Below are 15,124 nucleotides of genomic sequence, written 5' to 3'. Positions count from 1 at the left end.
AAATAAGAACTAAAAGTTCAGATTTTCACGAAATTATATATTTTCACAACACATTTGATAAAGACAGTGTTGTCGAAACAATTGTCATGTGAAAATATACAATTTCGTGAAAATCTGAACTTTCAGTTCATATTTATTTTGTAAAATGAGATTTTTGGTAAAATTTCTTCCATTTTTAGAAATTAAACAAATTTTCACTTAATTACCAGGCATTATTTATAAAAGATTGTCCCTTTGTTTTTTTTCTACTATGTTTCGCCGTTATGCTCTTAGTCAATTAATAGCCGTCTAGCATTTTTACAACAGAACAACGTTTTATTACTATTATATCGAAATTTACAACTATACTATAGACTTACCGTTTTTTTTTCATTCAAATTTTTAATGCTAGTTTTTGGCCACCCTGTATTTATTTATTATTTAAATAGCAACATGTATCACTAAAGTATACCTTTTATAAGGAAATTAACTCCTAATATATAACAAAAGTTCGATAGACAGATATCGACCAATGCATATCGATATAAATATTTAAAACGGCAAACATTACTTACAACATGAAATTAAAAATATATAAAAGACGGAAACACTTAGGTATAGATTAATTTATATAAAATATCGAATCAAACACCAAAACCTCAATCCTACAAAAACGCGGTATTAAAGACATCAATTCCACGGATCCGCAAGATTGCGGCATTGTAAACAATAATAACACTCTTTATTATCAACCCCTTAAAGGTACTAATAAAAAGGTTTTATGCAATTAAAAACATAGTATACCAGCAGAAAAGTATTGCACATGGTTGACTACACACGCCCAGTCTCGACACTTATTGGTGCAATAGAATTTACACAGTTATATACATCGGAAAAGCTATGGGAGAAGCCTATTCGAAAGCGATAGATCAATTTTTGTTATCAGACTAGATAAAGATACATCATCAACATGAATGATTTGGTCTTCGATTGGGAAACGTGGTTGGTCTTCTAAAGACTTTGGCATCAACATTGAAATTTTAAATGTGACACTATGTATATTATTGCATATTCCGATCCGCTAAAACTTTATAATCTTTAATGGTTTTAGAGAAATTAATTATTTTCTGTATTTTTCAACCAACACTGGAGCCAGTAGAAAGTTTAAATTTTGGTTAGTTAGTAGCTTTGGGAGATGCCGTACATTATTTCTTAACATCGAAATTAGTTCTATAGCACACAGAGTTGGTTAAAACTAATTGTTTGCCTGCGAGATACAAATTCTAAGAGCAAATTAAATTCCCTTTCGAATGTCCACACCTAACACCTAAATCGTTTGGTTTCTCAAATAAAAGCAAGTTTCTCTGAAAACAGGATTATTTTGGCATAATTCATCTTTTAGGTAGCTATGAAATATCCGTTCTATGTTAAATAATTCTTTTTCCGGTTGACAGTTCAAAATGGAAGGAAAGCAGTAATCTAATGCTCTGTTAATGAATTGTTTATTATACATGGTACATGGACAATGCAACAAAAGAAAACAATATAGGATATATTTCATTAAATTTGCTGCATGTTCTGGCTATAATGTTGTCGATCGATAGAGCATTGCCATTTATGGAACTAACCAAATTTTCAGAACAAGCCAATAGACCGTTTGTGACGGTTTCATATTTCAATGGGGAAATTTAGCATTTTTAAAGTAAAGTGGCACATTTGCGAAGTAATGGGTTTATTTTGTTTGGATCTAGTAATAATTTTCTTATCATAATATTAATTTTATAAGTACATTATAGAATTAATTGTGCTATTCATTTCCTTCACTTTTTACTGTTTGGCGAGACTTTGCGATTTTAACACACAGTACAACCACTCCTTGTTTTGTAGACTAGGTTTCTTAAGTTTCGGACTTGTACTCTTGTAATATTTTAAGCTGCAACGGTTGGGTGCTTGGCCCCTTATTCGCTCGGTTTTCTCTTAGGTGGCACCGGTTTACTTTGAGACTTTAGGCGACATTTGGGTTTCATTACTTCGGTATTCCTCATCGGGTCTTAACGGGGCCTGATAAACATTGTTTTGTTTTCTTATCCTATTCTTCCTCGATTCTCTGGGACTGGCCGTCCGGTCGCCACCACAGATAGCGTTCGAGTAGTTCGTTCTCGTTGACCCAACCTCCATTCTTTGGCACGGGTCACACGGCCAAAACGACATAGAGTTCGGTTGTTCGATTTACTGGTGACGTACCATCGACTGGGTTGGCAAGAGTGGTGTTTTCCCTATAGTTTTTTGTGCCCGTTGGGCCTTTTAATAAAGCTGGTTATCTGACCGTCCGGCTTTTGCACTCTCTCTAGTGAAACTTGGGGCGGTGGCAGGTTTTCTTTTGTGTGACCGATTTCTTTTTTGAGCCGGTAGTAATTTGTGATTTCCCATCCTTTTGGATCCGTTTGGAGTTTGGAAACCCTCGAATCGAGTTAAGTTAGTTTTGGAGGCGTTTTGCCACCTAATTCGTGCTCCTCAATTTATGCCGATTTTATTTCTTCTATAGAACCATATAGTGCAGAATAATATGACACCATTTCAATGTAATTATGCTAATTATTATAATTATTATTATTTTAGGGTTTTTTTTTCTTGTTTCGTTTTCCCGATAATTTTTCAACGTGGTTTCCTCCTTCCATCGGAATACCAGAGAGCTTCGCTAGAGTTGGTCTTGCAGTGTATGCTGTCTCATAGGTATGTGCTTGGTTGTCGAGTTTTCCCTGACGAGTAGCCAGCTTTCCTGACCGACATTACTGGGTTATCTGATTCGGCTCACCCTTGAGGCTTGGTTACTGGGATACCAGACCAACAATAGAGCTTGATTTTGGATAGCTTAAGTGCTACATCCTCCCATAAGTGACTTGTTTTCTTCAAGAACTTTATGCGGAATTTATATTCTTAATTTAAATATATAATTCATTAATTCTTTAAGAACACAGTCTTTTGTACCGCCGAAACTTGAAGGTGAGTCGTGACGTTACCTTTTTGCTCAATTTATTCTATTTACTGTTGTAATCCTTGCCCAAGCAGGAATTTGTAGGAAATGAATTATTTTTCGTGATTCATTTGGTTTATTTCTTCGGGTAAGAACCTCGTGTCAAGAATAATTTTTTTTTGAATCGCGTACCCTCCACCGCCTTCCAACTTGAGCTTATATTCTATTTGGTAATATTTTACTTTAATAATTTTTCTCGTTGGTTAGTGAGCAAGCTTTTACTAACAAATTTCAAATTTTATTAATTTATATGTTTCTTTTTGTTTTCACGACCCGGACATCGAAGAGGTAAAACGCCCGCCGTGAACAATGAAACACCCCGTGTATATAGCAATATATTTTTAAAGTATAAAAGAATTCAGACAACTTTTGTCTTTAAGTTTTTTTGATATTCCTTACAGATTCTGAGATAATAAACGAGTCACCCATTTTTTACAATACCCATGAACAGGAAACATTTTTAGTTTTCCCATTATTGATCATCAAAACTGTCCAAACACCCAAAATGCGTCGTCACTGACATTGCTTCGGCGTCCATAAATGTGTGCAATTTACGACCGACGAATGGTCTCGGTTTCGCGGAAAATCGTCGCAAGGAATCAGAGCGTGCCGGGTCCGGTTCGAAATCGCAGTGTTTTTTTTTCTTTTCACGTTTTCTTTAATTCAACGCGCGGATGACGATGATGATTATATCGTCGCCGTCTTTTAGCTGCTAATTACCCTCCGTTCCGAACGGTTAAAAAGGCAAAGCAGTTCGTTCCCCTCATCAAAACGCAACCTTTTATTATTCCGTGCTTGCTCCCTTTGTTGTGATTTTTGTATTCACCAGATCCTAGTAGTTAATGCAGATGTCATAAAATTTCGACCAGTATACACGTCTTGCTCAATTCCAAATTTTCGCTTCACTTTTAAAATTGAGTTTTTTAATTTTATTATTATTATTTTTATCGAATGCTTCGAGTGACGAGGGTATAATTTAGCGCTACCTAGAGTCAAGTGCAGTGAGGCCCTGAGCGGTGGTTCACGAATTTGGCAACGAGAAAGAGAAAAAATGGCATTTTCATGCATATATGTGGGTCCATGATCATTATTTTCATAGTCATACAGAAATTATTCTAATTGAATATTTATTATTAATAATTTTTTAAAACTTGTCGCATTCTACCTTTTAAAAATCACCCGTTGCATTTGACGACGGTTAGAAAAGAACCTGGATATATCATATGTTAAAAGGTGTTAAAAAAGTACCCTGCCAATTTTTAACGAATAGTGTTTCAGTGGTCCGATTCAAATTATTAGTTCCAGTGGCATTAGACGACACTTAAGAAATATTTTTTACGCTACTGACATCCTCTATACCAGGTGTCAATTTGAGGACTATTAGGAGAAAAAAAAAGTGAATTGGAAAAGAAAAAAAGTTCTGAAAATTTTGATTTTTTAAATCCATTTTTTCTGAAATAAATGTTTGAGTCCAAGAAACTTAGTACATTTCAATGAACTTCGATTCGTTAAAAAGGGCTTTTGTGTGTGTTTTCTTGGATAATTGCAAAACAAATAGTTTTCTAAAAGAAAATGTAAGACTTTTTTGACGTCATTATAGAGGCAAATGAGCAATCAACAACTAATATCAATATCTTCATCCTATCCTAAAATATGAATGAAAGAACTCAAATTGGGATTGAATGTTGGAAATAAGCATTTCCACTGTTGTTATTATTATATAATTGTTCCAAATTTACTAACGTAAATTTATTATTTCGGCTGCCAAATGATATTTAAAATTGAAGTTAAATTTCGTCATTTCCTAGCTCACATTAAGACTCTTTGAAATCGTTACCCGTTCACAATTATTTAGTATATTATCATTTCATTAACCATTTGCCCTCGTTACTCTTGCTGGAACCCTCGGTACACTTTTCGCTATCTGATAATGAAGTCGGTTTAGAAAACAACTTAAAAAACACCCAGTATATCCGAACCTAAATAGAACGAAATAAAAAAGAACTAGGAATTTTTAGGTGTTTATGAATCGGACATTGCGTGGTGATCGCGTCGTTTGCCAACATGTGGCGCCGAATGTTTACATTCCGGGTGTCTAGCAAATGATGCGTCCGTCATTTTTGCGACCGACAAAAACCGGTTTCGTGACACTCACCTCGCGCGTTGGTCGCGCTGTCCGCGATCTTCTGGAACGCGTCCAAATAGGCCGTCACCGCGAGGATCGTCGCCCTGGAACACAAATGGTCGTTTCAAAAGCTACACTCTATATCCACTCTTTTGGCACAAGCTATAGAGCTATGGTACCCGTATCTGCCATACTTTTTCAACTTGCTTTAACGTCCGAAAAGTAGCGCGTTTTTTTTTTGTTTTTCACCCAGTTTCTGCCAAGTTTAGCAGGTAAAATGCCGTTACACTATCATTATACAAGATTTATTAAGAAAAACACGGGATTTCTTCATTTTAATTAAAACTGATTCATATATTTTCTTGAAATTTTGAAAATTATTTTTCTACTTCCACCAGTGGAGTCTATTTAAGCGTGACACTGAATATTTATATCGAAAATATGATGGCCACCGCTTTTTCCAAAAATAAATTCATTTTTAATACCTCGATTCATGTCTTAGTAAAAATGATTTCTTAACTTTGAACTTGATTTTTCAGGCTACTGTAATATTTTTTACAAAACTTCCGGATTCCTCCTGTGTCGCTTTGTGCAGAGTTCAAATTGCTGACGTTTCGCCAATCATCCTGTTGGCTTCTTCAGAGCTTGACTGAACGTCAGCAATTTCGACTCAGCAAAAACCGACGCAGGAGGAATCCAGAAGTTTTGTAAAAAGTATATGAACGTGATTATTCAGTACCATGCTTACCATAACGAAACTGGCGAAAGTAAAAGAATAATTTTCGTTAAAAAAAATTGTTTCTATGCATTACGGGCCTTTACCAATCAACTACATATCTAAAGCAATTTCAAGAAAAACTCGTTTTTTTCTATTTTCAACACCTTGCCCAAGATATCCAAAACAAAGCGATTGCGCACCTATATTAATATATACTTTTTTTTCATAAAATTATCATTATCTTTCTTATTACGTCTAAATAAAAGCTTAACCCGTTTAGTCATTAATTTTTTTTGTATCTACCAGTCATCTCTTTTCTCTTCCTACCGTGACAAACAGCTTAAAAGACTAACTGGTCTGAATGTCTCTTTATTTATTTGGCAAAAAACAACTTATTGAAATTAAGTTAGTAAAGAGCCTTCTAAAAAAGTGTGATTTACTTTTTGTCTTAAATATAGCTGACTTAGTTAACAATAAAGAGTTAATAAAATTGTATACAATATTAACGTCACAGCCTAAATGATGTAAAACAATATATAACCCAATCAATAGAGAAAACCAACTGCATAATTGCATTAATATTTAGTCAGGCCTCCCTTATTATCGATAACGGCTGGATTGATTCAACTAATTTTCTAGTATACTCCGGGGAAATTGTGTTGCATACTTCAGTAATTTTTACTTTTAATTCATTCTGGTTAGATATTGGGTCACTACTTACTTTGTTTTTTAATGTCAACCACAAATTTTCAATTAGATTTAAGTCTGGTGACTGGCCTGGTGTCTTAATAACATTTGGGCAGTTGTAAAGCAACCAACTGCGGACTCGAAATTACGTTTGCTTTGGATCATTGTCATGATAGAATTGATAATTGTTACCCATATTTAATTTTTGGGCACTAGCGACCACATGTTGTCTTAGCACATCCAAATACACATATTAGTTCACGTTTCCTTCAACGAAATACATATTACCTACTCCTGCAGATGACATACAGCCCCATGGAGTGATGTTCACCTCCATCGTGTTTTACCGTAGCTTTTAAATTTTTCAATTTTAATTCTTCCTTTGGCTTTCCCCATCCAAAAAAGTTAATTTTAGCAAATATTGCTGAATTCCAAAAGTTTAAATCTTTATCGATATGTTCTCTAGCGAATGCCAATCTCACGCATTTATTTGTTCGGCTAATGCAAGCCTTATTTATTGCAGTTCGACCATGCAAATTATTTTTTCGCAGGATTCGTCGAATTGTTGCGGGGTTACACCTTTTTCCAAACTGTCTTTCCACCTCGACACACGTCTTTGGAGCACTTTTTTTTTTTGGATAATTCGATACCTCTCTTACAATCCATCTTTCCTCACGTTCACTGAAGATCTTATTTGGAGCTAACCTTGACTTATTCTCGACCCTATTTTCGTTACAGTAACGCTCAACGATATGCAGAACAGTTGACAGACATTTATTTACCATTTTGGTTATGTCTCTTTGACTGTATCCATTTCTGTGATGACAACTGCTGTAATAAATAATGTAATTTTCAAATTGATAAGTTTTGACCCCGGTTATTATTTTTGAATCGTCTAAGCTGTGACGTTAATATTGCATATAATTTAATTAATTCTTCATTGTTAACTAAGTAAGGCATATTTAAGACAAAAAGTAATTCACACTTTTCTAGAAGGCTCTTTAATAACTTAATTTCAATAAGTTGTTTTTTGCCAAATAAATAAAGAGACATTCAGACCAGTTAGTTTTTGTTATAGCGACTGCATCATTTAAGCTGTGAGTCACTGTAGTTCAACACGATAAACTATCTTAAATATCGGCCATCTAAGACCTCAACTAACGTTTTCGCGCAAAATGGGGAAGCGAGTTGGACAAATAACGGGACTACTTACCTCAGCGAGGAATGTAACTTTGTAGCTTTCGCAATGAGGTCCTCCCAAAGAGGCATACCGTTCTGAAACGAAAAACAAATAAAATTTTTAGAGTTAATCTGACAACTCCGGAATATAAATATCGAACCGCTTCTTAACACGTTCAAAATATTCTCTCCTTCCCCTATGCTTAGTTCATGTCTTCGGCATCCTCGGGAAAATTATAAATATTCCACATTATTATGGAATTCTTTTGGCTTGGCAGCACGCCAAACCATTTCGAATACTTTTAGAGGCTTTGCTGGTATGCACAAGAGTAAACATAAACAAATATCGCCGCTGAAAACACGATCAAGTCTGAAAAGCATTTTAACATTATATTCGTGACTTGGAACCACAAGCGTTTGATTGTGATTGTCAGTGAAGATTTTGGATATCAAATCCGGTTTTTGAACGAAAATACGTTCCCATCGGGGGTTGGTTATCGCGGAGCGATCGAATACCCGTAGTGGTGTTTGCTCAGTTTCATGTTTCTCCCCTTGCCTACCCCTTAAAAGGGTAAACATAGAATGCACATTAAAGTAGAAGTGGAAAATTATGTGAGGGCAGTGAATAATTATGCTATTTTTCATTTCATATCACTCAAAATTGTATATTTTTGCAAAACAGCACGAATACATTCATATTCAACATCCGTGGCTAAAATTTTCGATCGCTCCCACACGCGTGACTAAAGTACAAGGACGGAATAACCATTTAAACTTTTAACGCAGCACCAACAAAACAGAGCTAAAGAGCGTGCGAAAACTAAAAATATTAGCTTCAAAATAACGTTATAAAAATTAGCTCGTAACTCGTTTGGCGATCGAACATTTGGACCCCAATTGTGTGGCAGTTCGTAAAAATAAATGCAAATTTTGATAAACTATTTAAGTGGTTCTACTAATATTCGCTGTACTTAAACTGAGACTTTAACACAACTAAAACAAATTATATGCAGTTCCATACTCCCCCCAAGAAACGAACTTTGTTGTTAACAACCATGCTAAAATGCTAAAATAGCAGCAAAAGCTATCTTCCTCGGCATCTTGAATTGTTGATTGTTTGGCCGATATTCTTATTCTCGGACTATTCAGTATTCAAATTTTTAGAAACAAACGCCTTTTTGCATTAAATAGTGAAACGATCAATTAGAATACTTGCAATTGGGACTCGATGAGAATAAAAACTTTTAATCTACTGCCTAATAACGAAGAAACGCTTAAGAAATCTAAAATCAAAATAAATTAGTTTCTAATAAATGGCTGTTTTTATAATCTTACCAATTTTTAAAATTTTTGTGAAGTGTTGTTCACCTGTCTTTATACCTTATTAGCTCTTTGTTATACAGCTTCATTATAATTCTAGGTGAGTGTTTATTGGCGGGACAATGAAAGCGGTGTTTTTTAATGGATCTTGGGATAAATGCAATGCGCCACGTTAGGATTTTTTAATGTAAAAGTAAATAAAATAGTTTTGCAACGAACAGCATAATTTGATTGGTCAGTTGGTTTGTGTACAGGATGGTCCATTTAAAATGCTCCTATACCTTATCTCAATAAATATGACAATGAGGAAAAATTAAATACAAAAAGTGTTTGACCCCAAGGTTATATTTTATGTATAGTATTTTTATGCATTCGATTGTGCTAGGGCAGTAACCAGCTGGAACTTGATAACGTTTCTCCAATCATCCTGTTGGCTTCTTCAGAACATGACTGTCAAGTTCCAGGCAAGCTCTAAAGAAGCCAACCGGATGATTGGCGAAACATTAGCAAGTTCGAGTCAAGAAAAACCGAAGCAGGAGGAATCCAGAAGTTTAATAATAAGTAATACAAGTAAACAGAATTTACTTAGGGTCAAACACTTTCTGTATTTAACTTTTTCCCTCTGTTTCGGACTTATTGAGATACATAAACATACATAAGCCCTAGTATAAACCGTGTAGGTCAGTCTTTTCCAACCTTTTTTCGTGCCACGCCACACTGTAACAGTTCTAAAATTTGAATGCGCCTCATACATAATTTTTAACATTAAAAAATTGATTTCTTCACTTAAGAAACATTAATGATAGGTTTTAGGAAGACGTCACTATGAAATTACTATCAAAAAACAGTAAAAAATATTTCGAAACAGATAATAAAAAAGTGAAATTCAAATTCAAAATAATTTTAATACAAATTTTCTATATCAATTTAGTGCGATCCATGCGCTTGATGCTGCAGAGAGATTTTATATTAGGTTCCGATTTAGTTAGCTTTAATCTCAAGTCTTCACGTTGTTTTATATCCAGTTGATAACTTCTTTTTATTTACAACACTAAACCCACACTCGGCTATATATGAAGATGAAAACGGTAGTAAAAGTTGTCTTGCATTTTTGGTTGCATTTGGGTATTTAGTTAAAGTTTCTTCACAAAGCCATGATGTCGCTTCTTTTATATTAAATAAAATTTTTACTGACTCATTGCAATTCTGCGAGTTCTTCTTGATATTGCATATTTGATATATCAGACATCATCCAATTTGTTTGAAATCAGAAATCTTTTTTTTTAATCAGCGGACAGAATATTTAAACGATTGACAATAAGCGCTATCAGTTACTTCACACACAGCCAATGAAACTGTTCAACGTAAAAGTCTCGCATGGTCTTTATGTTGCTATCCACAAAATAACTTGGAAAGACGCTCATATTCGGCACTAAATTTAATGGCGTTAACACACAGAACAGGCGAGGTATTTTTGACTACCAAATTTTTCCCATGCATAACACAATGCACAAGAATCATTTATGAATTCGCATCTTTCATCAATTTTAAGCAGTCATTTTTCTTGTCCTTCATATTAGGGGCGCTATCTGCAGCACAAAGTGTTATATTTTTCATTGGTATATCATGGACATCTAAGTAGTTTTTTAATTTATTATATATATTTTTCGAGGTAGTGTCCTTTCTAATCTTTTCCAGAACAACATTTCTTCAGCAAAATGTCTTGCATCAACATATCTTACATAAGTTATCCTGCCTCGCTGTCTCGCAATGTTGAATTTTATTGTTTTCAGCTTTTCAACAAGCTGTCTTTCAATATTTTCGCTCACTTCGTCTATTCTTCTACTAACAGTATTATTACTGAGTGGCATAGCTTTTAGTTTTAAGAAGTGCTGATATTGACGGTTTTATCAAATTCTCTCCTATAGTGTGATTTTTTCCAGTTTTAGCAATTAATAAAGGAATTTGATAACTAGCCTCAGTAAGACGATTTTGTTGAAGTTGTTCTTTTTTCAAAATTTTTCTTTAAACTTTTAAAGTAACTCAAATCTGAATTAATTTGAGCACGATGTTTTTTACTCTTCAAATGCTTCTCGAGACGACCTCGTTTCATTGATTCAAGCATTGGTGGCATAAAAGACAAAAAGGCTCATTGTGGATAGCGGGTATGAAACCAAATTTGACATATTTGTACTTTGTACAATTGTGTACTTTATCTTTACCCTAACTGAGCTCTTTAATTTATATTGATATTTAAAAATTGAAATTTGTATTTTCAACAGGCATAAAATTAACCGGATCGTAAATAGAGGCTTATCTGTGATCCTCCAGTTACCAGCAACGAACGAGTCGGGCAAGCTCTAAAATGGCTGTTCTGTATACTGCCTACGGGTTCACCAGTTAGTGGGATAGGCACGAATGCTTATCACTCTTGGACGAGGAGATATGCACTGCAACGTCCTGAACCGAGCTAAGTTGAAGACTTGACGAATTCTTGGGTTGCAGAATTCATAACACGTGCCACGAAGTAAGGAGGCACCAAATCTAATTGAACCGGAACTAGGGAAGCCAGTACCAAATGGGAAGCCAAAACCAGACCAACAATCAAAAACTGGTTCCAAAAGAAAAACCAAAACCAAAACCCTACAAAACAAAATAATGAGTTGCGGTGTTCATAATTACTTGCAGAGCGTGAAATAAATTATGAAACTTACGCCTGATGATCGTGGGTGGCTGTGAAGAGTGCCAGGTGCTAGGTTGGTTAGCTTTAATCCAGCCTAAGCTATAATGTTGGGGACGTCCAAGCAAAATACTACCAACAAGACGACGATCCGCAACTTCTATACGATTTCAATCCGGTTTAATCCTCGAAAACTACGAGGTGCCACAAACTTATTCGGATTGAAATCTTGCAACCACTTGCACCGGCGGAAATCGTAAATCCAAAGAAAGAAAGACCGATGAAGTTTCACAAAGTTCCAAAAAAAGAGACCGATGGTACTGGCAATACGATGTTCGATTCCGACACCACTAGGGTCAATGGGCCAATAATGACAGAAATTAATCAACGCAAGGAGACCAAATATTACCTAACTACTACCCGCTATTACCAATAATAATCAATTATTACACACACATGAATGAGATTATACAGTAACGTCTTAGGAAATCGAAGACGAACTTGTGCCAAAGGTCGAGTGCTTAACTGTACTAATGGCCGGGTGCATCCGCGTTGACAGAGGATTGAAATATAACCCCAAAAAGCAACAAGTGTAAATAAATGAAAGCAAGGGACAAGAATAGAAATTGCCTTTAGTTCGGAAATAAGAAGGAATACAGGACGATCGTCTCGTGCAATCCGACCGCATGCCGCAGTAACATCTTAAATTGCAGCAAAAATGCAAGGGCTTACACCTATTTACATTTATTTTAGGACAGGCAAACCACACCAAGCAATTAAACAGTTACAGTGTGTTCGAACAGAATGAAGTAGTGAAGAATAATTAGCAATACCAGTAGCTTTGAGGATTAAGACAGTGTATAATTGTGAGAATAAAACATTTAATAGGTAGTCTCCGAGCATTATTAACCTACATGTGAGAAACATAAGTCGAAGTAGCCAATGACAAATTGAACCCGTTACAATATTTATTTAAATGTATATAAAAGAGCGATATTTTTTCCACTTGATAAATGCTTCTAAAATGAAAATCAATATAAACTAAAATCAAATACTCACCAATTATATCTATACAATACATATAAATATATTTATTAAATCAACTGATAAACACTCATTCAAATTAACACCAGCTGAATAATGTGCGAAACACTACAGAAGTTGATTTGGGCCGATTAGGTGCGGACAACAGTTTAGCGAGTTTTAAAAGATCCGGGGTTCCCCACGACAAGTGACACACGTTGCCGTGAACCCCCGACTTGACGACAGTAATCACCTAGTTGATATGTTAGTAACATCAAACGAAATTATACCCAATAAAAATTTACAGCAATATCTAGCATTGCATTTAAATAGCCCGGACGAAAAGTGTTAAAGCCGCGTCATGTGTATTCTGAAATTAACCCCCTTAATTTTTCAAGGAAACTTCCGCAGGCTACTATAACACTTCTGTTTTCTTCCTGCGTCGGTTTTTGTTGAGTCGAACTAACGTTTCGCCAATCATCATGTTGGCTTCTTCAGAGCTTCACTGGAACTGACTCGTATTTTACTTTGCACCTGCTTTTATTTAATTTCAGGGGGGCGGACCTAATTTAGGGGCATAAACACCATCTCGGATTCCCATATTGGAGACAGGTAGAGAGACCTGAGTTGCGGTTAAGATTGTTAGGTTGCTTATAGATTTCTATTGAAATAGAAACTAATAACAATTCTTATCAATAGAAAGTCAGGCCTAGCATTGGGTCATTGTGTTTACCTCACCATCCGGCCCAAAAATCATCGGTAATCAATTCTCTTGTTTACAGAGAATTAAAACTATCTCAGCCCGAGTCATTGAACCCTAGAATTAAAACACCTTCCCTCTGCTTTTCTCTCTAATAATATCCACATTAAAGATATTAAGCGTTCCATCATAAAATACACACTTCATGACCACAACCTTCCAATAGCAATGAAGTCGAAAGCAATCCCACGCTATATTTACCACTTGTCCAAAAATCTCTCAACATCTTCGATCCGTCAAAGACAAGAATACATTGGAGAGACCGGACGAAAAATATTAACTAGGCTCAAAGAACATGAAAGAGCCTTAAGGCTAAGATAAATAAACTCATCAGCAGTTACCGAACACAATCACGAAACCGGACAAAAAATCTTAGTCGATAAAACTAAAATTCTTGCATGTAATCAATGATTCTAGCAACGAAAAATCCGTTTGCTTAGAATTTAATTATTTGGGGTTTTTATATGAAAGATACTAAACAATAGTTATTTATTTATGTATGTATTTATGTTTAAATCTAAAATAAAATTACAAAATATTTTTAATCCCTTCATCACTTCACATAATCACTATCACTATCGCTATCATCGCCTGTTCTAATTATTATTTGTCCTATATTATTTACAATATGGATATACGATTGTTCTGCTTTTTCTATATGTTTAACAGAATTTGCCCAACTTTGTGGAGGGGTGTTAAAAACTTCTGTTTCTATAAGTTTGAGGACATTGGAGTTAACACGGGGAAAAACATTGTTACAACGAATGGCAGATTTCAGTTGGTGCCAAACATGTTCAATGGAATTAAATATACAGTGGTAAGGTGGAAGCCTTAAAACTATGCCCTAGATTTTTTGCATAATTCTCACAGACGTATTCCTTTTGTAGGTTCAAGTTTTTTAGAAGAATTAATTGCTTTATGGTATAATCTTCGTGATATTATACATGTAATTTTGGATTGTTGCTTTAGTGTCACATGAGGAAGGGGTTTTAGTCAACTGTCTACTGTGATAACTTGCATTGTCCATTACAATGACGCTATTAGGAGGAATGTTTGGAACTAGTTTTAAACTTTCACCACATTCACTGAGAGTCAAATAAACATTGTTTATAACTTCTTTAGTCTCAATAGAACAGTGTTTTCTACATTTGGGTGGGAGCATCTCCTGAGATACACTAGACTCGCACATATTTGGCAAAATTCGCACACGATTCAACACAGGCTGTATTACACACGAAATAAGAATAATTACTAATAAACTTAAACTAAGTAGTATACTAAACCAAAGAATATTAAACACAGGTAGGTATAAAATTATTTTCTATTACGGACCACAATTTTACCTGAATTTAAATTCCGAAACTTTAGTTAATAATTTTGTTACATTGTATGTGAATGACCACCGTTGGATAATCCCATTCAAAAGCAATTGGTCACTTTCTTATATCTATCCATACCGAGTAAAATACGAGGTAGTTTCAGTCAAGCTCTGAGGAAGCCAACAGAGTGTTTGGCGAAATGTTAGCTAGTTCGAGTTAACAAAAACTGACACAGGAGGAATCCGTCGCGTGGGTCCTACGTTGGGAAATACCGGGTTAAGTACAGTAATCTTTGCGAAA

At 35.0% G+C, this 15,124-nt stretch overlaps 1 protein-coding gene across 4 annotated transcripts in view; it reads right to left on the bottom strand.

Annotated features, from left to right (window-relative positions):
- LOC132696712 (protein MTSS 2) overlaps nucleotides 1-15,124 on the bottom strand; it is a 78,243-nt gene that overhangs the window by 49,012 nt on the left and 14,107 nt on the right. For all 4 annotated transcript variants that reach the window (XM_060662119.1, XM_060663665.1, XM_060664423.1 and 1 more), the window contains exons 2-3: nucleotides 7,757-7,818; nucleotides 5,169-5,242 (exon numbers count right to left, since the gene is read on the bottom strand). In XM_060662119.1, the coding sequence (XP_060518102.1) occupies nucleotides 5,169-5,242; nucleotides 7,757-7,818 (136 nt within the window). The remainder of the gene's footprint in view (nucleotides 1-5,168; nucleotides 5,243-7,756; nucleotides 7,819-15,124) is intronic.

Source organism: Cylas formicarius, unplaced genomic scaffold (genome assembly GCF_029955315.1).
Source record: "Cylas formicarius isolate icCylForm1 unplaced genomic scaffold, icCylForm1.1 PGA_scaffold_10__41_contigs__length_53128322, whole genome shotgun sequence".
Classification (NCBI taxonomy): domain Eukaryota; kingdom Metazoa; phylum Arthropoda; class Insecta; order Coleoptera; family Brentidae; genus Cylas; species Cylas formicarius.
The sequence above is the reverse complement of the archived record's forward strand: the minus strand, read 5'-3'. Positions and strand labels throughout refer to the sequence as shown.